The sequence below is a fragment of the Xyrauchen texanus genome, chromosome 32 (genome assembly GCF_025860055.1).
Source record: "Xyrauchen texanus isolate HMW12.3.18 chromosome 32, RBS_HiC_50CHRs, whole genome shotgun sequence".
Taxonomy (NCBI): Eukaryota; Metazoa; Chordata; class Actinopteri; order Cypriniformes; family Catostomidae; genus Xyrauchen; species Xyrauchen texanus.
Window position 1 is genome coordinate 17307497 of NC_068307.1, and position 25987 is coordinate 17333483.

General features: G+C 36.8%; 1 protein-coding gene across 1 annotated transcript in view; it reads left to right on the top strand.

The window, feature by feature from the left end:
* The window catches only part of LOC127625845 (homer protein homolog 3-like), a 46783-nt gene extending 23173 nt beyond the window's left edge, over positions 1-23610 (top strand). The window contains exons 2-9 of the mRNA XM_052101258.1: positions 3229-3385; positions 6908-7039; positions 9419-9526; positions 15235-15371; positions 18460-18616; positions 19597-19707; positions 21184-21264; positions 21613-23610. Coding sequence (XP_051957218.1) covers positions 3229-3385; positions 6908-7039; positions 9419-9526; positions 15235-15371; positions 18460-18616; positions 19597-19707; positions 21184-21264; positions 21613-21798 — 1069 coding nt within the window. The 3' untranslated portion in view covers positions 21799-23610. The remainder of the gene's footprint in view (positions 1-3228; positions 3386-6907; positions 7040-9418; positions 9527-15234; positions 15372-18459; positions 18617-19596; positions 19708-21183; positions 21265-21612) is intronic.
* Positions 23611-25987: the final 2377 nt, after the last annotated feature.

The following is a 25987-nucleotide window of genomic DNA, read 5'->3' on the forward strand; positions in this document are numbered from 1 at the left end:
GCTCACACAGCTGATGTTATTTTTCATTTAGAAGTTAATTTAACATGCTATGCTAACATGTAAACTTACATGCTTTAGTTATAAAACATGTTATAGTTACATGCTATTTTTTTATCATGTTTATAATTCTGTATATTATAATTCTGTTAACTTTCTTATTTTTCTTATTTTATTTTCAAATGGGAGACTTTTTTTTACACATACTTCAATAAAATAAATGGTTTCAATTATAATAAAGTGTTTGCTCAAAAATAAATAGATAAATAAAATGACCCTTCTGTTTTCACTGATAATATGATTTGTGTTATACCGTGAAACCGTGATATTTTCTGAGACGGTTATCATACCGTGAAAATCTCCTACCGTTGCAACCCTAACTACAACTATAAAGTAAAATGTAATATTCACTGTAATAATAATAATTTATCAAAATATCACAAGCAAGACTGCTATTGACTGCAAGTTGAAAATGCAATGACATGTTGAAAAGTTCTATTTTCACTTATTGATTAGACACCGTTTTGATGATGAAATTAAATGAAACTACAATTATTAAACTACAATTATTGAAATAATTAGTAAATAATTAAAAATAACTAAACTAGTGTGTTCAATAAGCACACAATCATTTTAGCATATTTTTTCTTTGGTATCGAAATTGGTATCGAGAACCGTGAAATTTCAGTGGTAAAAAGGGAATGGTGCATAACCTTATGCTGTCTCAAACTCCATGATGTTCTTTCTTATGTGGAACACAAATAAATATATTTTAAATGATTTTTGTGTTTTGTCCACACAATGCAAGTGGGGTCCATAACATTCAAGCTCCAAAATGGACATAGGGCTCTTTTTTAATGAGCTAAGTGCAGTGCTATGCCATGAAGTTTTGATATTTCCGTGCAAGCATGGGCTAAGTCTTAGCGCAAGTGAGTTTTGCTAAATTGTACATGCAAGGTGCTAATCGATCAAGTGCAATTTAATATGGAAATTTCCATATTAAATTCTTCTCCTGTTATTGCAGCATCTGTGTCCTGTTAAATAGTCCATTCCCTTAGCGATTATAAACAGTGACTGCATGTTCTGAAGAAGCTGGTAGTATAAATGGACTGTATGCAATGAATTGGAGGAAAACAAATATGGACTTAACTTATTTTGTGTCCCTATTGAATGTGATGCTCCTTTTTGACTGGTTAATGTTCAGATCTAAATCACCAGTGATTTTAGTATAGTAGAGTAGTTATTAGCACAGAAATCAAGCACGTCCTCTCTCGTTATATGCGCTTATCTTAAAGAGACAGTACCGATTTATCATTTGTTCTACATATCAGTGTTAATACTTGTGAATAGTACAGATTATGCAAGTAAACAAATAAACATGTAACAAAATTTTTTTTTAAACATATTATATGCAATTTCAAGACATTGAAAGGTGCGCTCAGTAACTTTTGTCATCATGGACTTTCATGGACTTACACTGACATCTGGCAGCTTGGGTGCAGCATCATTTAAAATCAATAGTTTTCAGTTTCAGATGCCATTGTAGAAATTTTGCATTCACAGACAACCATGATTCCTTTAATCAAAGAGAGAAAGTGTCAAATAACAGGGTGGTTACTGAGCTTATGCGAGTAGTATTCGGCTGGTCATGTGATTCTAACATGGCAGTCCCCATGAGCAGAACCTCTCCAAGTAGAATAAAACAGCTTTTATAAGATTACTGATATTACTGGAGTCTTCTTTTTAATGTGAGTGCTCATGATTTCCTAAATGTATTGCTAAGTTACAATGTCTTTAAGAGTTAAACATTTTTAGAGTGCACGTTTAATTGATGTTGCCAGTACGTCACAATGACTTTTGATAGTGACAACATAACTGTTCATAACTGTGTTCAATACAAATAAATGTTAGCAATTTACAATTAATGTTATGCAATTTTACTCTGTGGGGCATAAACATAACTGCAGCATATAATTTGCAAAAGTGTTGCAAAGGCACTTTAAAGAAAATCAGGATTGGTATCGGCTGATCTTGGTGTTAAAAATCATTGATCAGTATCTGCCTCAAGTTTCCTGATTGGTGCACCACTAGTATTTGTTACAAATGCATATATTGCATGGTAGATCTTGCTGCAATAAGATGATGGAAAAAGTAGATCTCATTTCTTAGAATTGTTAAGCACCCCTGCCGTAAATGATGCCGATTGGGTTTTTTCTTTATTTGACTACCGTATGTAAAATAATAGAACTAAAATATGACAACAGCCTCCTCCCCTACCTAGAGCAGTTTACATTTCTGTCTCAGAGAGTTGAGTTGATTACATGGGTATGCAGTACTATTCGATTTGGCATTTTTCTTAATTTAAAAAAACACAAAACAGAAACTTTGACATGTTACTTGAGCATGTAACTATTATTTACATGTCCTTTTTTCTCTCCAGACAAGTACATTTTTACGTGTCAGAAGGAAAAGTACTTGACAATGCTTAATGTCGAGCTCTGTTAGTATCGACTTCTTGGTTCCAAAGTAAAGGTACTTTTGACATCCCTAGTTTAATCCATGTCTTAAGCAATATGGTCAGGTTTGGGTTTGGTTAAGTCCTTATTCACTATAAATCTTGACATCCTCAGTCTCCTTGGCTCATTTTTGTGAGAAGCTTGTTAATACTTCCTAGCACTTAATACATTTGCAGAAAACAGCATGCAGAGATTTAGAGTGAGGATTGTCTTAAAATGCTGCCTCCGGAAGCAGCTCACATGGTTTTGAAAGATATTCATTAAAACAAATGCTTTTGTCTTCTACATAAGAAAGAAATGAATATGGGCTTGTAACAACATGGAACGAAATATAGTAGTGATTGTGGATCGGCCCATGCAGGGCTCGAAATATCAACCTTTTGGTTACCAGACCTGAACTTAAGGCACTAAGGCACTATTGTCGCATGTCAGAGAAAAATATCTTTGGTTAATAAGGTGTCCATAATCATCTTATGTTGATTTGGTTTAGAAGAGAATGAGGCAGACATTCCAGACAAGGCCTTTTCTCAGCTTTTTAGGACAGCTGTGCCTCTTCTTTATCAGATCTGGCTGTAATGTCCCTCATTTTCTGACCTTGTGTTGGATGTTCTCGCTCTCATTACAAGCTCTAGAATATCAGCCAAGAATAATGAATCTAATGTCCTCCTTGTTAATAGTTAAATAATGCAGAATTTATGAATATTTTTCCTCAAAGGGAGCAGCCACTTTTCAGCTTGAAGGCGCACGTCTTCCAAATTGACCCGGCCACTAAACGAAATTGGATACCGGGCAGCAAACACGCCGTCACTGTTTCCTTCTTCTATGATGCCGGCAGGAGTGTGTATCGCATCATCAGTGTGGGAGGTACCAAGGTAAGAAACAATCTCAATCCATATTGTTTGTTGCAGTTTTTTTTAATCAAAATAGTATAAATAAAAAATACAAATTTCAGGGATTAAAAAAACGGTTTAAGAAACAAAATACCTTTTGAGAACTTTATTTTTAAATGTTGGTAACCAGTTTAAAATAACATTTTTACTTAATTCTGCCTAACTGCCTAATACTGGGGCAGTGGTGGCTCAGTGGTTGAGGCTCAGGGTTACTGACCAGAAGGTTGGGGGTTCAAGCCCCAGCACCACCAAGATGCCACTGTTGGGCCCTTGAGCAAGGCACTTAACTCCAGGTTGCTCCGGGGTGATTGTCCCTGTAACAAGTGCACTGTAAGTCGCTTTGGATAAAAGCGTCTGCCAAATGCATAAATGTAAATGTAATTGCACATTGTGGATAGGGGCTGTCACGATAATGAAATTTGGCTGACGATTAATGGTCAAATAATGATGATTAATTGTCCGTTTTAGGCTTTTCATGATTATTATGATTAATTGTCATACAAACTGTTATTCTTTCAAATGACTTAAGGTGTATGAAGCACACACACAAGTCATTTGTTCATACACCGATCAGCCACAACATTAAAACCACTTGCCTCATATTGTGTAGGTCCCCCTCATGCCGCCAAAACAGTGCCTCAGTGATTTGGACTGTGGCATGATTGTTGGTGCCAGTCTGGCTGGTTTGAGTATTTCTGTAACTGCTGCTCTCCTAGGGTTTTCACACACAATAATCTCTAGAATGTACTCTGAATGGTGCCAAAAACTAAAAAACATCCAGTGAGGGGCAGTTCTTTTGATAGAAATGCCTTGTTGATGAGAGAGGTCAACAGAGAATGACCAGACTGGTTCGAACTGACAAAGTCAATGGTATCTCAGATAAACCACTCTGTACAATTGTGGTGAGAAGAAACTCATCTCAGAATATTATTCTGAGATTATGCCTAAAGGAATTTTCCAAGCTGCTTAATGGCACAGTTAACTGTATGTAATCTTCTGACCCACTGGAATTGTGATATAGTCAATTAAAAGTGAAACAATCTGTTTGCAACTTAACCCAGTCAAGACCAAACTACTTGTCTTTCCAGCCAACCCTGCTGTTGAACACAACATCACCGTGCATTTCGGTGCAACTACAGTAACGCCTTCCAAAACGGTCAGAAATCAAGGGGTAACCATTGATAACAAACTAAATTTCACAGACCACATCTATAAAGACCGCAAGATCATGTAGATTTATTCTCTGCAATATCAGGAAGATAAGACCCTTCCTATCTGAACATGCCACACAACTTCTTGTTCAGTCTGGATTTTGTTCAGACTGGATTACTGTAACTCTCTCATTGCAGGCCTCCCTGCTTGTGCAATTAGACCCCTGCAAATGGTCCAGAATGCAGCAGCACGTCTGGTCTTTAGTGAACCAAACAGAGCGCGTGTTCCACCACTCCTTGTCCCTCTTCTCTAGCTGCCGGTTGATGCATGTATCAAATTTAAGGCTCTGATGCTGGCTTACAGAACAGTCACTGGGTCTTTCTGCAGAGCTATGCGCCCACTAGAAGCCTTTCGGCTTCATCATACAAAGTTGGTGGAATGACCTTCCCAACTTAATCCTTGAAGCTCACTCACTGTCTTCAAAAAACGACTAAAAACACATCTTTTCATTGAGCACTTAACCAGTCACTAAAAAAAACCATTCTTGTTGCACTTTAATCTGTTTTGAATGCTACTATTCTGATGCTAGTGAATCTTTTCATTCCACTGTCTCCTTAAGACGATTGTTTTCCTCGTTAAAAGCGTCTACCAAATGAATAAATTTAAATGAATAAATGTAAACAATTGTTGGATAAATTACTCATGTCATGCACAAAGTAGATGTCCTAAACAACTTGCCAAAACTATAGTTTACTAATATAAAATCTGTGGAGTGGTTAAAAAATGAGTTTTAATGACTTCAACCTAAGTGTGTGTAAGCTTCTGATTTCAACTGTACTGTATAAATGCATGATTAATCCATATATTATTTTATAGTTCTTGTGGTAATTTACATAATGCATTCACATCTCTCTCAATGTTTGCAGACAGCAGAACAAGCACCTGTAAGAAAACATTCATCCAATATTTATCCAGATAACGGACCTTTTTCGACAAGCTCTTCGTCAAATTCGTAAAATTTCTACTGGTATATCTCCCACCCCTAGCAGAGTGTACTCACATTTTATGAAGAATGTCATTTTCCTTTTTTGAATTATTCCATTCTAACCTGTTACCATTTGGAATGGAGTCCACGGAATTCTGAAGCCGGAACAATTTTCTAAACAACTTGAATTTGTTTCGGAACCTGGTGTGTGTTTTCCCTTTGATTGTTTGGTTAAGGCATATATGAACACGGCAATATCACTCGGATGGGCGCTAAAAGGTGGTCTCAAACCGATTACAAACGAACCATGGAGCAGTTCGCTTGTGGTGAGATTGCGGTCTGGTCCAACAGGCTAACGAGCCAAAAAATATACCTATAAAAACCTTGAACATACCAGATGGGTTTTTGGAGAATACACATTTGTAGGTCCGCACTAAAATATAGCCTTCTGGCTACTATATATATCGTTGCATATACAAAATAGTAGCTGTTTTATAATTCCTGAAGTAATTTTAGTACAAACGCTTTTCTCGAATAGTGGCTGAAAACAGATAGGACGGCATCAGCAACATTTTGACATGTATATAAAAAAATGTTTTTCCTTGGCTTCACTCTGCTGTGTGTGTGTGTGTGTGTGTGTGTGTGTGTGTGTGTGTGTGTGTGTGTGTGTGTGTGTGCGTGCGTGTGTGCGTGTGCGTGTGCGCGCGCGCGAGTGAGCTCTGTGACTTTGAGATCAGACAGTTTTCACTGCAGAACTAATGCCATGGCAACTAGTGACTGATAAAAATAACCATGACGTAAATTTTGCAGTTCAGTAAAGTGTATTTTCAGCACATTAGCGTGACATAAATAACACTATAAATAACATTTTTAACAGTTGACATTTTTACATCGCTAGATTAATGAATGCGCTAAATCCCCGTACAGCACACAGACATTCTGACCAATAAGGGGACAGATTCCTTGCATGTGTCTTTTATTGACAGTTTTGGTCCGTTTTGAAATGTTGCCTTGTGAAATTGAACCGAACCAAGAATAGTAAGCGATCGCTGATTATTTACGGTTGATGAATTATGACAATGTTTACTTTGAAGTGTTTATATAGTCATATTTTATAGATGAATGTAAGAGTGTGAATTTTATTTCCCTTATCTGTTTAAATGTGCAGCTGGAAGCAGTCATGCACATTTAAATGGGACTGTTAAATATTAGTAAGAGTAAAATATTCTGTTATGCATGATTATTTTTAGATTGTGTGGGTTTGTTCTGGTTTGTACTGCACACCACAGTATTTATTTTATTTGTTTAGGTTTTAGAAAGTCTTAAATCTGATTTTAAAAACCCTGTTATTATTTTCTGTAATGCAGGCAATTATAAACAGCACCATCACTCCAAATATGACCTTCACAAAAACGTCGCAGAAATTTGGCCAGTGGGCAGACAGCAGGGCAAACACAGTTTATGGTTTAGGATTTGCCACAGAACAACAGCTTCAACAGGTATATGTTAATTGTTTGAAAATCAATAAAAAGTTTTATTTACAGTGCATTCATAAAGTATTCAGACCCTTTCATTTTTTTTCCCACATTTTGTTATGTTACAGTCTTATGTTAAAATGCTTTAAATTATTATTATTATTATTTTTCACATCAATCTGCACTCCATACCCCATAATGACAAAGCCAAAAAACTGAATTTTCATAACATTGCAAATGTATAAAAAATAAAATAAAATTATTCAGACCCTTAACTCAGTACTTAGTTGAAACACCTTTGGCAGCGATTACAGCCTCAATTCTGTTTGGGTACGATGCGACAAGCTTTGCACTCCTGGATTTGTGGATTTTCTGCCATTCTTCACTGCAGATCTTCTCAAGCTCTGTCAGGTTGGATGGGGACCATCAGTTGATAGCCATTTTTAGGTCTCTCCAGAGATGTTCGATTGGGTTCAAGTTTTTGTTTTGGTTTTGTGCTTGGGGTCGTTGTTCTGTTGGAAGGTGAACCTTCGGCCCAGTCTGAGGTCCCGAGTACTCTTGACCAGGTTTTCATTAAGGATATCTCTGTATTTTGCTGTGTTTAGCTTTCCTTCAACCCTGACCAATCCCCTAGTCCTTGCTGCTGAAAAACATCCCCACAGCATGATGCTACCACCACCATGCTTCACTGTTAATATGGTATTGCGCAGGTGATGAGCAGTGCCTGGTTTCCTCCAGATATGATGCTTGGAATTGAGAACAAACGGTTCAATCTTCATTTCATCAGACCAGAGAATCTTGTTTCTCACAGTCAGCGATGGTTGTCCTTCTGCAAGTTTCTCCCATCTCCACACATGATCTCAGGAGTTCAACCACATTGACCATCAGGATTTTAGTCACTTCTGTTACCAAGGCCCTTCTCCCTGCTCTTGAGAACCTTCAATGCAGCCGAACATTTTGTGCAGCCTTCCCCCAGATCTGTGCCTTGATACAATCCTATCCTGTTCCTTTGACCTCATGGCTTGGTTTTTGCTCTGATATGCATTTTCAGCTGAGACCTTATTAGGCAGGTGTGTGCCTTTCCAAATCATGTCCAATCAATTGAATTTGCCACCGGTGGACTCCAATCAAAGTGTAGATACATCTCAAAGATGATCCAGAGAAATGGGATGCACCTGAGCTAAATTTCAAGTGTCATAGCAAAGGGTCTGAATACTTATGTCAATATGATTTTTCAGTTTTTACTTTTTAATAAATTTGCAAAGTTATCAGAAATCTTTTTTTTTTTTGCTTTGTCATTATGGGGTATGGAGTGTAGATTGATGTGAAATTTTTTTTATAATTTAAAGCGTTTTAGCATAAGGATGCACTGCAACATAACAAAATGGGGTCTGAATAATTTCTGAATGCACTGTAGGAATATTACGGGTCCAATGCTAGCTATGTGGTTAGGTGATTACCATTTGATTAGTTTGTAAAAACAAAGAAAAATGTTATGACATTTATACACTTACAATGGAAGTCCACAGGGTAAAAGTACAACAATTTTTTGGTTTGCTTTTACACCTTTTCATTTGTTTTTACAAAATAATGGAATGATTTGAATTAATTACATTTATTTTGGAAGCTCTAGAGTTTTTATTTAAAGGAATAGATCACCCAAAAATAATAATTATGTCTTTATTTACTCACCAAATGCCATCTCAAATTCGTATGACTTTCTTCAGCTGAACACAAAGATAATTTCATATATGTATGATGTGTTTATATCCATACAATGCAAGTCCATGGGGTTCAAAACTTCCAAGCTTCAGAAAGGTCATAAAGGCCATATAACTCAAAGTGAACAGACCAAAATTCAACTCCCGAAAGGAAGTTGTAAAAAATTTGCTCACATGTGAAGAAGTGTATTTGAGCTTCAAATCATCATTGTGCCAAGGAAACTGTCAAGATTTATAGTAAAAAGATTTTTTTACATTTTGGTCTGTTCTCACCCAAAACTGATTAGATCACTTTAGAAGACATGGATTAAACCAGTCGAGTGGTATGGATTACCTTTAAGATGCCTTTATGTCCTTATTGGAGTTTGGAAGTTTTGGACCCAATGGACTTGCATTGTGTAGATATAAACACGTCATACATACATTAAAAATATCTTTGTTTGTGTTCTGAAGAGGAAAGAAAGTCATATGAGTTGGAGACAATTTAAATGTGAGTAAATGATGAGGAAATTATATTTTTTTAGGTGAAGTATACCTTTAACTCTGAACATTCTTTAACATTTTTCTGCAATTACTTTTGGAATCTGTAGCTGATGTGTGTACTTCATTTGCTACTAAAATGTTTTGTGTAAACGCAATGTAGAGGTTTTCATTAATTGCGTTTCTGTAATTGTCTGTGCAGTTCTCAGAGCAGTTTAAGGAGTTTAAAGAGGCAGCACGTCTTGTCCGGGATAAATCACAGGAGAAGTTTGAGTTGCTGAGTCCTGGTTTAAACATTGCCGCTCCACAGGTAAACACAGCAGCTTGAGAAGGACTTGAGTCAACCTCAAACCTTTTAGTAGTGTGACTAAAAACAGCACGGTAGAATAATGTAATGATTATAATTTAGAGATGTTATTACTCATGTCTTTATCAGCTGCTCAATACAGTTAATGTGCCAGAACATTCCATTCCATCACTATTAACTGCACTAACAATAGAGCTGAGTATCATCTGGTCTTTGGTGATATGAAACCCAATGCCGCAGTATTCACACATGGCATGGTACAGTGTAACAAAATCTGAAATAGAACTCAAATGGGTACATTGAATAAAAAAAAATAATAATTGCACTAGCTCAGCTGGATTTCATTGCATTGTTGAGAAAAAAATATATATGAAAATTATATTAGAATAAAACAGGTATTGCTCAAGCAAATAAGACTTAAAATTGTAAAAGAGAAGTGTTTCATTGTGTGTGCAGGTGGGTGGGTTGGGGGTGTGTGGTCTGCCTGCATTGTGGGGACCAAATGTCCATCATTGTTGCTGTTTTGAACATACTAAATGTCTCCAAGGTAAATGTACAAATGCCAAAAGATTTCTATGAGGGGTAGGTTTAGGGGTAAGGTTAGGGGATGGAAAATATAATTGGCTCACAACACAAACAAAGGTATTTAATGGAAAGTATCCATTATCCACCGTGATAAAAACAAATGTGTGTTTGGTTTCTCAAAGCATATCCTCACATGCCGGAAGGTGACAGAGAAACACTGGTAGGTTGTAGGATCTATGCGGTTATATAACGCTGTGGGGTCACCAGGGGAATTCGGAACTCTTCTATTTATTGCTGCTACTGTCTTTTACTGTGTTCTGAGACTGTATCAAAGTCTACAGTCGCATTAAATTAGAATATTGATCATAATACGTATTTGTTATTAGATCGTAAGCATCCAGTTATATACTGTATTCTTGCCTTGTTTATGTGCTATGACAGGTATCTTATCTTATGTACTGCAGACATGAGCTCTTTGTGTACATATGTGCTTTTCTCTTGCTGTGTGATACAGGCCTCTGAGTAAGAGTTATCCATATTTAATCAAACTTGAGTGTTCAGAGTTCAAAACAGCAACAATGTAGGCTAAAGAATGCTGCCTTTTATTAATTAATAAATACTTTTTGAGAGGCCTGCTTGAAAGCAAGTGTGCTTGCCTTGAATAAATGGAAGTGGATATAAATGTCAACTGAGAGATGTGTTATTTGGTCACAGAATCACTATGTTGGATCTGCTTTTAAAAGCTTGCTGGACAAACACAGTAGGCTATTCTGCTTTATGACTATTTGGCTATAAAACATTCATAAACGTCTCGTATGTGAAATATTGTTTTTAATAATCTTTGTAATCTCAGGTCCCTCTTTGAAAGTAAGTCTATGGGATTTTATTGTCTGCAAGGCTTATCATTTAGAAAAATAATAGCACACCTCTCCTCCTTTGTGTAGCACAAATTTACGGGATGAGTTGGGGGCCATGTGTGTTAATGGCCCCTTACATACTAAAGTGTAATTCCAAGGGTTAGGGGTTTGTTCAGATCCCTTACACTAGGTATGTACAATTAGTAATAACGATGCTTCCCTAGTAAGCAAGCACCATAAATAATGCTTTAGTTTACTGATGTCTGTGCCATCATGTCTACTTTCAACCTACAGTGCCAAGAGAAAGTATGCGACTGAACCTTTTGGAATCACCTGCATTTATGTATACATTTGTCTTCAAATCTGGTTTGATCTTCATCTTAGTTACAAAAATGAACAAACACAATTGGGCGTTGGCACACCCGACATCCAATTAATGAAACGAGATTGGAGGTGTGGGTTAGAGCTACTTTGACTTATAAAAAAGCACTCAAACATTTTGAGTTTACTATTCATAAGAAGCATCTGCTGATGTGGACCATGCCTCACAAAAAAAGAGATCTCAGAAGACCTACGTTCAAGAGTCAAACAAAGTCATCTCGAAGAGTTTAGATATTCATCTGTTCACAGTTAGACATATTGTCTATAATTGGAGACTGTTTAGTACTGTGGCTACTTTTCCTAAAAGTGGCTGTCCCGCCAAGATGACTGAAATGGCACACAGCAGAATGCTCAATGATGGAAAAAAAAAAACCCTATAGTGACAGACTTGAAGGTATCATTGGAACTGGTTATCATCTCAACGCTACTAGAAAAATGGTTTGTGGACTGATGAAACTAAGCTTGAATTGTTTGGGAAGAACACACAGCACTATGTATGGCATAATAGGGGCACAGCATAAAAACATCATGGAGGGAGCATCATGATTTGGGGCTGCTTTGCTTCTTCTGGGCCTGGACATCTTGCTATCATTGATGGAAAAATTAATTCCCAGTGGCTTTGCGCCAGCTGAAGCTCAGTAGAAGTTAAGTGATGCAGCAGGCCAATGAGCACAAACATAGAAGTTAATCCACTACAAAATCCACCTTTTGGAGTGGTCCAGTCAGAGCCCAGACCTTAACCCCCTCTTTGAAATGACCTCAAGAGAGCCTTTCACACCAGACATCCTAAGAACATGGCTGAGCTGAAGCAGTTTTGTAAGGAAGAATGGTCCAAAATTCCTTCTGAACATTGTGCAGGTCTAATCCACAGCTACAGGAAACGCTTGGTTGAGGTTATTGCTGCCAAAGGAGGATCAAACGTTTATTAAATCCAAAGGTTCACTTTTTCCACATTACCGTGAATGTTTAATGGAACTTTTTCAATAAAGACATGAAGGATTATAATTGTTTGTGTGTTGTTAACTTAAGAACATTTTGTTTGTCTATACTTGTGACTTTGAAGATGAGATCAAATTTTATGACCAATTAATGCAGAAAACCAGCTAATTTCAAAGGGTTAACATAACATATTTTCTTGCCATTTTGCTTATAGTTATATGTTAAATTAATGTATGCATATATAAATATGTGGGAAAAATATATAAATAAATCTGGATATTTTTCACAATCTTATTTCTTCTTTCTCTTCATGGCTTCTGCTCTAATGATGGGAATATTTCTCTGTAAGCTGTCTCTGGTAAGCTATCAAATTACCATATGTATCTGCTTCCACATGCACTGACACACCTGTGTCCCCAGTGCAGCTCACACACCCTGCTGCGGTTTCATTCCATGCTTCACACACTGGTCCTCAAATCCCTCAGGAGACCCTGGATATGAAACCTGTTCCATTTTTGTCCCAGTCTGGAATTTTGCAATGCAGTTTTTAAGTCCAGGAAAATAAAAAAAAAATACCTAAATGTCCTGGAAACTAATTATTTGTCCTCAAAGATATTTTAGTATAAAAAAACTGTTTGATGTGTCACTAAATAGAGTGTGGGGGGGGGCTGTAGTGTTAACTACAAAAACATTTCAGTTGTAAAGTTAAGAAAACAAGTTGTACATTTTAGATGTGGTTGAAATATTAATATGAATATCTTTCAAATACAATGTAAATCGACAAATCTTATATCAAATGAAAGCTCTCATTCTCAGGAATGCAACTGTACAGATTTGTTGCCCTATATACACAGTTCGAAAGATTTTTAAAAGAATCGCAAAGTGAAAACTGATTTCTGTAATACATCAAATGAGAAAATGAGACCAATTTTTGACAATTAGTACAAAATATAAAGGTGAATATAAAAGTAAAAGGTGAACTATTAACACAATTGATGTAAATTGAATGGAATATCACAGTGTAGTACTGCAGAATAATACTTGTAAAAGTGTGGCATGGAGCACTTTAAAAATACATATTGGTGATTTCGAACGATCACAATGTTAAAATATCGTTGATCCGTATCAGCCTCAAATTTCCTGATTGGTGCTGCTCTAATGTAAACTGAAAGCTATTGGCTATTTTTAAATAAAGGGATGAGCCCATTGATATGTCCCACCCCAACTTCCTGTTTCAATAGGAAATAATATCAACACAGGAAAGAAAACTACACTCATTAAACAATTGCATGGGCTCTTAAAGATATTTGAGAGATGGGGTTTTGTAAAAGTGCAGTAATGTTTTTTGTGGTCTGTGAAGCAAAAAGCCTCAATTCATGATAATGTGTTGGGAATCTGTAAGATTAAAAATTAAACTAAATAATTCCATCGTTAAAAATGCAGAAATGCAAGATAAATTATTGAAGATTGTGCAGTGGTTTTGTCTTTGATTCCTCTGGCTCTCATCTCAAGCTCTCTACTTTTGCAGCAAGCCGCTATAGAGAAACGAGGCAAACAAGTCATCGGCCTGAGTAGTCGGATTGGAAATAGAACAACTTCCTTTGAGGAATACCGAATTTGAAAGTGATGAATTATACAAGCTTTTCTGAGTGCAAGGTAGTATTTTTCCACAGAAACACCACAGTACAAGCCTGAAAATCCAAGGCTGGACTTTCTGTGTTTAAAGAGCAACACTATTTTTATTTTTTTTTTTTTTGAAAAACTGTTCTGGCTATGTCAAGTAAAAAAAACAACAGCAGGTTGAAATCAACTGATGTTCTTTCAAATTTGTATTCAGAGAACAATGCCATATGTTGCCTCATGACGTATTCAGTCACACATGCAGAAAAGACTGCTCAAGTTTTTCTTCTTCAAACAAATACATTTAAAAGTGTGTAGTTTAAAAATATTTTTTGGGAAAATGTGCGCTAACTGGATTAGTCTGACATTTCAAATGTTGCCTTGGACTGTGAAGCATCAAATCAGCAAGGCCAGTGGCTGCATTTAAGAACAGAGATACGGATTTGCTCCCATCAGTTTTGTGGTCTGTGTGTGACCAGATTACTGTACTCTACTCTGTTAAAAGTTTAAAATACATTCAAAGCCACTGTCTGGCACCAATGGTTTTATTGGACTCGTTTATTAAATTATGCCATATCAGTCGTGATAAGACCATGGTTCTTTTATATTTATTTTACTCACTATAGTTTAGGCAATGTTCATCACTGTTGTGAGAATCGTAAAGAAGCTTTACGTAGTTTATTCATTCATATGGGCAGTATTCATGCTGCTCTTGTAAGCTATATGAACATGGCGATTTGTAAGTTGCACCTTTTAGTAAATACAGTTGTAAAACTGTATATCTTGCATAATATGTACATTTATATCAAATTATTACACTTCTGTCTGGAATAATCGTTTCTGGTTGACCAATGCCACCATCTAGTGGTCTGATATTGCTCTGTAACAACCGCACATTCACGAATCAGACTGCTAATCTGGGTTCTGCGAGCATTATCTCTTCAAGTAAGCTTATAAAATAATTTAAACACAACTCAGTATTTTATGTCCATGTATTTATTTTTTTATTTGGTTAGTAGCCTTGTAATAAGCGGATAATGTACCTCCCAGCCGGTTATCGCATAATAAACCCCTTCAGGGTGATACAAGACCCCTCTACTTTGCGTCAGGGTTCTGATCACCCTGTCGGGGATTATTGTGTGATATATAACATATTATGGATTGATACAGAATATTTTACATGGTTTCCTTGTTTTTGTCTGAAATCATCTGAATTAAGCTGTTATAATATCTTTTTCCAGTTTTAGCCTAGTCCGGATAATGCTGATACTTGAATGAAATGTTAATATTGGCAAATATTGACATACTAGCCAAGATTTTGTCCTTCCCAAAGCTTTTGCTTTTTGCAAGTTATTGTCCTTAATGCAACCCATCTTGTGTCTAATACAGGCATTGTCTGTGGATCGCCACTCTCCTCCGATGCTTGGTGTCAATGGCTCCGGTGAGGATAAATTGTTTCGCAGCAAGAGTGCTGATATGGAACTGTCCACGGAGAAAGAGCAGATGAGAAAGATGCTTTCTGAAGGGTAAAACATTCAGATCTCCCAAAAACCCATCAAATCCACATCTCGCATTTATGAACACACAATTAATTATCCCCCCACTTTTCTTATAATGGAATTATCTAACAGAATTTCAAAAAAACAAAAATCGTACAAATGGTACACAATTTTGTTATAGTATTCTTTGGAGTGTAACATGTTTATACTATGGCAATGAATATGTTAATCATACAGTATACACCAATCAGCCACAGCATTAAAACCACCTACCTAATATCATGTAGGTCCCCCTCGTGCTGCCAAAACAGCTCTGACCCGTCGAGGCATGGACTCCACAAGACCTCTGAAGGTGTCCTGTGGTATCTGGCAACAACACGTTGGCAGCGGATACTTTAAGTCCTGTTAGTTGCGAGGTGGGGCCTACATGGATCGAACTTGTTGGTCCAGCACATCCCATAGATGCTCAAACAATCGAGATCTGGGGATTTTGGAGGCCAAGTCAACACCTTGAACTCTTTATGTTCCTCAAACCATTCCTGAGCAATTTTTGCAGTGTGGCAGGACGCATTATCCTGCTGAAAGAGGTCACTGCCATCAGGGAATACTGTTGCCATGAAGGGGTGCACATGGTCTGCAACAATCTTTAGGTAGGTGGTACATGTCAAAGTAACATCCACATGAATGCTAGGATCCAAAGTTCCCAGCAGAACATTGCCCAGAGCATCACACTGCCTCCATCGGTCTGCCTTTTTCCCCATGGTACATCCTGCTGCCATCGCTTCCCCAGTTAAACGATGCACACGCACCCTGCCATCCACATGATCTATAAGAAAATGTGATCCATCAGACCAGGCCACCTTCCATTTCACCATGGTCCAGTTTTGACACTCACGTGCCCATTGTAGGCACTTTCAGTGGTGGACAGTGGTCAGCGTGGGTACTCTGACCGGTCTGCGGCCACGCAGCCCCATACACAGCATAGCGATGCACTGTACTTTCTGACACCTTTCTATCATGGCCAGCATTACATTTTTCAGCAGTTTGTGCTACAGTAGCTCTTCTGTGGGATCAGACCATCGGGCTAGCCTTCGCTTGGAGACAGGGTCCATGACCCTGTCTCTGGTTCATTTGTTGTCCTTCCTTGGACCGCTTTTGGTAGATACTAACCACTGCACACTGGGAACACACTACAAGACCTGCCGTTTTGGAGATGCACTGACCCAGTTGTTTAGCATCACAATTTGGCCCTTGTCAAAGTCACTCAGATCCTTATGCTTGCCCATTTTTCCTGCTTCCAATGCATGAAATTCAAGAACTGACTGTTCAGTTGCTGCCTAATATATCCCACCCCTTGACAGGTGCCATTGTAACGAGATAATAAATGTTATTCACTTCACCTGTCAGTGGTTTTAATGTTGTGGCTGATCAGTGTATCAAAGTATATATCAAAGTACCATGGTGTTACCATCTGATACCTTTGTGCAGCCATGGTACTTTTTGATAAGCGTGATAACAAATATAGCCAATGCATATCTTTGTCTTTGTTGACATTTATAGTTGGACAAAAAGCATCTATTAAAAAAATTAAATACTATTTACTAGATGTATTTTAATTAGCCACAAATTTTCTTAAGGGACACAGTAGGTGCACGTGTTGTTTCCCTGTTCTATGACCGTACTAAATCTGCCTTACTCATATGCATGTTGATCTAATCAATCCGCCTGACATACTCTTCCTCCTCAGTAGTTTTCTGGGGTAATTGAGCAAGTGAGTTAGTATAAAATATTCTACATATTCAAGCATAAAGCATTGGATATATAGTTGTGTTTAACATCTGATGATTGCTTTAAATTAAATACTGAGGCACACAAAGCCCATTCAGTGGCCTTAAGGTCAAATAGCATCCATTTATACAACTCATTGTTGAGCTTGAATGCTAAATTCTACAAAGCTTACTGTACATATTTCGGAAGATATCATTTTAAGAGGAAACATCAATATGTGAGTTTAGCATTAAAGGAATCGGTTCCCATGATGGTTTGTTTTTCCCTCTCTACATAACAATCTCGATTAAAACTTTAAACACCAGCAGGTTTAGCTGATAAAAAGCCCTGACCCATCTGACATTGATCGGACAAATAGGTAGTCTCTCCCCAAACTCACGCCATTGGTTGACATGTCAAACAAACAGAGTAACGTTGAAAACATCACAGAGCCACAGTGTTTACACTGAAGAAAACAACGCAGAAACGCAAGAATCGTAACATAGAAGAAATTACACTTCACCTTTAAATCTCAACTCTGAAAGGGCATGTCTGTAATATTTTGCATGCTACCTGTCTGTGATTTACCTCTTGAAAAAATGAAAATTCTGTTATTCACTTACCCTCATGTTGTTCCAAACCTTTATGACTTTCATTCATGGAACACAAGAGGAGTAATTGTGAAGGATTGTGAGGCTGCTCTTTTTCCATATAATGAAAGTGAATTGTGGCTGAGGCTGTCAATCCTTAACATTCAGCCTAATGTCTCGTATGTATTTCCTGGAAAGACAGAAAAATCATACGGGTTTGGAACAAACATTTAGGGGTGCTTGTGGCCAAATAAAGCCAGCAAAATGCACCTGAAATTCAATGGGGTTTTTTATTTGTAACATCGGAAATTCTTAATGTAATTAAGAATGTATCTTAATGTATAGTCCTAGTTATACTTATTATGGTATATATGAATTGATGTTGATTTAATTATTAGGGTAAGAGGTAATACATTCTCAACCTTTAGAATTTGTATTGATGAATCAATTGAATTGAAGTATTTGCCAAACCAATTAGATACAGGCCACATAAAGGTAAAGGTAACATGCCTTCTAAAATCAAATCCAGTTGGCAAATATAGGCCCTTAATGGAAAAGCTAATTTACGAAACTGGTTTGGAACAACTTAAGGGTGAGTAAATTATGACAGAATTTTAAATTTTGGATGAACTAAAGCTTTAAAGTAACAGAAAAGATACATTGCATTTCAAATACCAACCGTATATGTTGGACCAAAATATATCGGACTCATAAATAATCCGATTGTTACTGAAACCCAGATGTTTGTTTATCTACAGATCAATATGTGAGATCAACTCTGACGCCGAGCTGTTTTCTCTACGGGACAGCAACGCTAAATTGGTTGCAGCTCTTCATGAAGCAAACAGCAGCATTGAACTATGGAAAAAACAATTAGCCGAGTATCAGGAAGAAACCGACCGACTCCGAGAGCAGGTGAGGAACGTTGTGTTTATCACGGCAGGCTCTCGAGTGTGGCTAATAAAATGTCTGTTGAGTTTTCTCATAGGTCGTTTATACCCATAGGGTGTCTGTGTATGGCTGTATGGATACTATTATGGATATACTACTTACAGCCAATGATTCTGTTATAGTTTTATAATTGGATTGGGAGATTTAAGTCTTCATTAATGGTGCGTTTTTTTTATTCAATATTTAATTTTCACATATGTTAACAATTTGTTTTGGCAGTTGCTCAAGCTAACTGAATATTTCCTTTTAGCTCTCAGAATTATTTATGTATGATTATGTAAAATGTTTCAAACAAAAAAACATTTTGAAGGGCTTTTAGACCAAACATCAGCCAGGTGACGTATGTAGTTCAGGTCTTAGGAGACTGCATAGAAGGATTTTTAAAGGAAAAGACAATGCGCCTTCATCGCCCAGATCGTAGGAAAGACAAATGACCGTGGGGAATATGAGACCGCTAAGTTTCTCTCCAACACAAACAGAACAAATGGATGTAACTTGTGACAGTGCTAAAAGCTCCAGTGCAGTGATGGCCTGGTTTATTATTTTCCCTCTGGGGTTAGCATGATTGTAGAGTTGCCTGTAAATTACAGTGACCTAAGAAGATGAGAAGCTCAGTCACTGAGAAAATGACCGTGTGGAATGTAACACCACTGGAGAACACAGTGATTTTTGGGCAGGACAGTTCTGTGGACCCAGTTTTTGAAGTCAATCATATCATCTCCTTAAAGGAAGAACTGTCACAAGTCATTGAATGCTCAACCACATGCCAACCTCAACAAAATATAGAAAAAAATGGACAGGGATGCAAACTACCGGTAATGACTTTTCAGGGAAATTCACCATTTACCATTTATGTCATATTTTATACAGTAGAGGCTGATCATTTCTCCTGTAATTGGTGAGAGCACTTGGAATAGATGTAATCTGTTGGTTTCATGTTTCAGGTTGCAGAGCTGGAGGCTCAGAGTGGGGTTTCTGCCTCCAGTGAGAGGGGCAGCGAGGATCTCACACAGTCTATGGCAGAAATGGAGGCTCTTATAAAAGCTAAAGATGAGGTAACATTTAGCTCAATAACATTGTAATAATTGTGCTCAATCACACTGCAAATAACTCCTTTGCACATTGTACATGGTGTTGCATGGGGTGATGCATCAAATCTACCTCAACAGTGCAAGCCCCTGATATCCGACACCCTGTTTTGATATTTAAAATGCTGCAGAGATACACCAACCACTTTATTTTCCCATATCCATCTGAACTTTTATTTTTTAAATATCATGAAATTATTGCTATTGTAGTTTTGTTTTATTCTTAAAGGGATAGTTCACCCAAAAACAACAAATTCTCTCATTTACACACCCTTGTGTTTTTCATGCATTTCTCTTCTTTTGTTTTCAAACAAATGTATATTCAGTTGTATCATTATGTGTAGGTTTTTCTATTCTAAAATAGCCCATTCGAAATCAGTTTTTCCATTGAAAATACTGTTGGTTAGTTCTAGCCTCAAGCTCACAGCTTATTGGTCCATGGTTGGCAAATATTTTGTGCTGACGTACAGCTTGGATGTACATATCACAGTCGACACGACACAATGACCATGTTTACATGGCCACATAAACCTTGTTCTCCGGGAGAAACCTGTCCGATAAATCGCTATCTCTTATTAAGAGCATAAGTAACTGTTTATTCCAAGGTTTCTGAGTTCTGAAACATCTTGTAAACGAGAACACCGGTTTTACTTATGCTCTTAATAAGAGAAAGCAATTTAACGGACAGGTTTCTCCCGGAGAACAAGGTTTATGTGGCCATGTAAACATAAAAAAATGTGTACATATTTTTGAAGAATATGCATGTGCTTGAACAGACCGCGTAACAAACGTCACAGGAGGGAGCCCAATAACAAGTCAACACAGAGGAAAGAATTCCAAATTTCTGGGAGTACAGTGGGAAAAGCACATACACTATTAACTATATCCATTTATACACACCAATGTATCGATGGTACCTCATGTTTGCGTATTTGCGCTCATACATTGGTGGGATCCCAGAGTTTTAGGTAAGACGGAAACCACTGTTGCTGTGCAATTCTGCTACGGGTCGCAACAGAAAGTTAAGGAAACAAACACAACAACAACTCTGGGATATCTGGAAATTAAATTGAAGCACCACGGAATAAAATAGCAAAGTCTTCCTCAGATGCCAGGTTTGCTATTTACACAAGCATGGCGGGGAAATTGTGTTGCTATGGAGAAAGCTACTGACTGACCGAGCAAGCCGGTAACACAGACCATCTAAATGCATTCGCCGATTTTGAGCCTTAAGCAGCTTTCTCACAATAAATGGCTTCTGGTGTCTATTTAAATGTAGTCATGATGGTCGCTTCCATTTTCATTATTGTTACTGCTGCAGCCCATGTGAATCAACTTCCTGAAGCCTTTTAAAATAAGTAAATACAATGTCTAAAATCCATTGTTTAATGTGCATATTATAATACAGAATATGCACTATGACATTTGAAATTATAATTACAGGAAATAAAGAATCTGCAGGGCAAGAAATCAGATTTAAGTGAGCTGGAGAAAGAAAGGGAAGACGCCAGCAAAAGGATGCATGTAAGTTCATTTACTAATACCATGGTACATTGTGGTCCAAAATCTGAGAGCACATTGAACATCTGCGATTCTAAATTTATTTGAACCTATAAATAAAGGTTTAAGATTGTGAACATTATGGCTTGGTATTGAAGATGCTGTACTGATTTTTGGTCACTAATCAAATAAGCTAATTTGTGATATTCACCTTGTTGATTTGTAATGGAATTTTATTTCATTACATTTATAAAATCTCAAATTGAAGCGTTTTCTCTTGTGGTCTCAGAATTTTGGACCCCACTGTATAAATATGATCAACTTTTAGTTACCTGTCATACAGAAAATAATGATTATTTGCTTTGGCATTAGGACCTGGAGGTGAAGAATGTAGAGCTGGAGAATCAAGTGCAAACAGCAGAGAAGGCTTTAGCTTCCTCCCAGGTTGCCCGGAACAGGGTGGAAAGTGAAGTGCAGAAGGCCATTGAAACTTTAGATGTTAAGATCTATGACCTGAGTGACCTGAAACAGAACTTAGCCAAGCTGCTGGAGAAATGACCAGCACCCGCTAAACCATACCGCAAAGATGCCATCATGGGATAGACACTTTTTTTCTACTGGAATCTTCCCCAACAGCACTCCTTACAAGCCAGCAGTTCATTATGGTACTAAGCTGTATTAAAATCCAGAGCATGATAAAAACTAAATGTAGGATAATCTTCAACCTTCAATTTACCAGATGTTTGTCAACTAAAGTCACAAATAAATCCTGTCATAAAAAAAAATGGAGCTTTTTCTAAGCAGCTATCAGAGCTGATGAGTGGCACTAGATATCGATATAGTTGATATAGTTATTGATGTGTGAAAGATCTGTGATTTGGCCGTGATTTTGAACTAGCTCTCGAAATTAGTTATTAGAACATTTTGAACAGGATAGTCTGTAGATTATAAACTGTTCAATATATTTACAATTATTATTGTTAAGATATATATATATATATATCTATATATATATATATATATATATATATAAATAGAGTTCAGGAATACAAATTATCACAAGTATTTCAATGTTTATGGACACCAGCATATCTTTGTTAGGAGTATCTGTTGGGACATTTATTAAAGGGATAGTTCACCCAAAATTGATCTCATCATTTACTCACACTTTTGCCATCCCAGATGTGTATGACTTTCTTTTTCAGCTGAACACAAATGAAGATTTTTAGAAAAATATTTCAGCTCTTTAGGTCCATACAATGCAAGTGAATGGTGACCAGAGCTTTGAAGGCCCAAAAAACATACAAAGGCAACTTAAAAGTAATCCATATGACACCAGTGGTTAAATGCATATCTTCAGAAGCGATATGATAGGTGTGGATGAGAAACAGATCAATATTTAAGTCCTTTTTTAACTTTAAATCTCCACTCTTCTTTAGTTTTTGGCATTTCACATTATTTGTGCATATTGCCACTTACTGGGCAGGGAGGAGAATTTATAGTAAAAAAGGATTTAAAATATTGGTCTTTCTCACCCACATCTATCATATCACTTTTGATGATGTGGATTACTTAGTTTTTTTATGTGATTTTTGGAGCTACAAAGGTCTGATCACCATTCACTTGCATTGTATGGACCTACAGAGTTTAGATATTTTTCTAAAAATCTTAAATCGTGTTCTTCTGAAGAAAGAAAGGCATACACATCTGGGATGGCATTAGCGGCTGTAAATGATGAGAGAATTTTCATTTTCAGGTGAACTATAACTTTAAGTGGTTTAATGGCTTGTTGAATCACTCTGGCCCTTAACAGTTTGTTTTTACATTTCTCACGAAGCTTGCTTGATTTAGGGGTCTGTAAGTAACAACTCAAAGCACATGGTATTTCTCTTTGTAATGTACAATAACAAGAGTGAATTGTTAACCTTAACTTCCCTTCTTGATTTTTTAGTTCATTATTTTAGCTGGTCTGCTGCAGTCTGTGTCTGAATATGCAAGTTGGTACTGATGCATTTCTGCAAACTGGATCAGCTTTTTGGAAGAGCACTTGAATTCAATTTTCACATTCAGATCAGTTTAAAAAGGCACTTTAAACTGCAACAACCCTTTAGGAACAACACTTTAGACTTTATAGAAAACTGTTGTTACCTCAGAATGCTTCTTTATACCAACCTTTATAAAATATAGTTTTTCCTACGAGTCTGCCATGACTTGGTCTAAACGTTTAATCTTAAATGTTGATTTTACCCTGCTTGGATGTTGCTTTCATTTGCCCTACAATATCAAAAACATTTGTACGTGTGCTATTTTTCTATTGTGTGCCTGTTGTTTGTGATTTTCTATGAATTCCCAATAAAAGTATTTGCTTAATGTGTGCACATCTCCTGTGATTACCTGTTTTCAATTACAAAACATAAAACCAAAGGAAACCTATACTTTCTGAATTCTTTTAAAAACACAAGGATGCTTTGAAATCTTTAATATTTTTGCATAAGTCACATGACTGGAGAGCTAGTGAATAATAAAAGATGAATCAAGTGCTTTGTTACAGTTTTTAATTAAATGCGATCCAAGGAGGAACTGTTTTGAGTATTTACATGTCTACTATTATGACATTTGCTTCACTGAGGAATGGGGGTTTTCTCAGTCATCAAAATAATGAACATTTAAAGGTAGATTCTCCCCAAAACAGCCTTTCTCAGGGCAGGGGAAAAGGAATATGAAATATTCATTATGTTCTTCATTGTGTTCAGAGAAACATATTTAATTTATAATCAGTCATGTAATAATTTATTTTAAGTTTGAGTACTAGTAGATGATTATCCTTCAGGTTTAACCGGTGTTCCAAGGAAGGCACTTCAGTGAAACCAAGAGAGAATGCCAATTACAAATATATCTTTCCTAAATGAAAGGTGTTTACCTTCTCAGAGAAACTACATACAGTTTCCACTGCATGTAGATGGAGCAAGTATCAGGACTATGGGCAGTGCATCTGCCCGTTTTGTACCCAGCACAAAATCTCAGGAGCAGTAACCGCCAAAAGAGGTGGCCTGACTCAAGCTGTTGTGATGTTTCGATTTCTCTGATCTTTACCTTGAATTATCTCTTTGTAGGTTAAATACCACCACATCAGGCCCCAACACAGCAAACATGACTTCAGGACAATCTACAAAATGTTCATGCCCAAACCCTATTCCAAAACGTCCCTGGACAATCCACCCCATAAAAGCCAGTGTACTGTAGTTTTTTGACATATCAAAAAATCTAACTTATTCAAAGCATTGCTTTGGCTTTTTCTGTCCTGTTACTTTCATGTCATATAATAAATCCAGAATGTAAAACATATGCACATTGAAGTAAACAATTTAGATGTAATTACTACATATCAGCAGAGGAGAATGCTTTGAGGCTTGTTATGGCAACAGAACATGTCCTACATACAGATCAAATGTGTGTAGGGGTGTCCTCAAGGTTAAATGGCAATCTGTGGCTCATGGTAATTACAGTCTACAATAACTATGACTGTTAAATAGCAGCTCACTGACCTCACATAATACCTATAAGCATGTAGACCAGTGAATGTACAAAATATCATGGGATAGTGCCAAAGGGTCCATAGTTAAAGATGGTGCTTTGCTGTTTGCCAAAGAAGCCTTTCAATTTAGGTCTGTCTATGCATAATTGAAAACACTTGGCAGCACCTCTACCTGCACCATATTTAACCAGAGCTTGTTTGTTATCAAACCATCTGTTGGGCTAATTGTACAAGTTATATCTCGTTTATCAGCCTTTCTTTCTCACACTCAAAACAAACAGAATGTAAAGTTGCAACCTTGAATTTGGTTTTTATGCAAACACCAGTTCCAACATTTTAGAGGGAATATAGATTTTGTTTAGTTTGTGTTTTTTTTGGGAGGGGGATTTGTATACTCTGATTTGTTAGAAATTATGCCTGATTGCATTAGGAAGTTAATAGAACTTGCTAGTGATTAAAAAACATGGCCATTATCATCCTGTAAAGGCCATATTCATTTTAATTTAGTGCGGTCCAAAAGTTTGAAAAGTTAAAATCCTGCAATTATGCAATTATGCATACTGTTCAGCAGCCTTCTTGTAGACTCAAATCTATGGGTGAGAGAGCTTTTTCAGTTGCTGCACCTAGATTATGGAATGCACTTCCTCTTGCTGTTAGAGATGCTCCCACATTAGACAGTTTTAAGAAGTTTAAAAAAACCTGTCTTTTTAAAATTGCTTTTATAGATTGCAATGACTCATATTTCATTGTATTGATTAGTTCTGTTGTATTGTTTAGAATGATTTATTGTTTTGTGCTGTATTACAGTACTTTTGTACTTTATTTGTTTTATTGTCATCTGTTTGTAGCGTTTGGGTTCTAGAAAAGTGCATTAGAAATAAAATGTATTATTATTATTATTACCACCCCCCACACACACACAAAATGTATATACACTCACCTAGAACTTTATTAGGAACACCTGTACACCTACTTATTAATTTGATTATCTAATCAGCCAATCCTGTGGCAGCAATGCACTGCATAAAATCATGCAAATATGGGTCAGGAGCTTCAGTTAATGTTCACATCAACCATCACAATAGGGAAAATTGGTGGCATGATTGTTGGTGCCAGACAGGCTGGTTTGACTGGTATAACTGCTGATCTCCTTGGATTTTCATGCACAACAGACACTATAGTCTCTAGAGTTTACTATGAGAATGGCCAGAC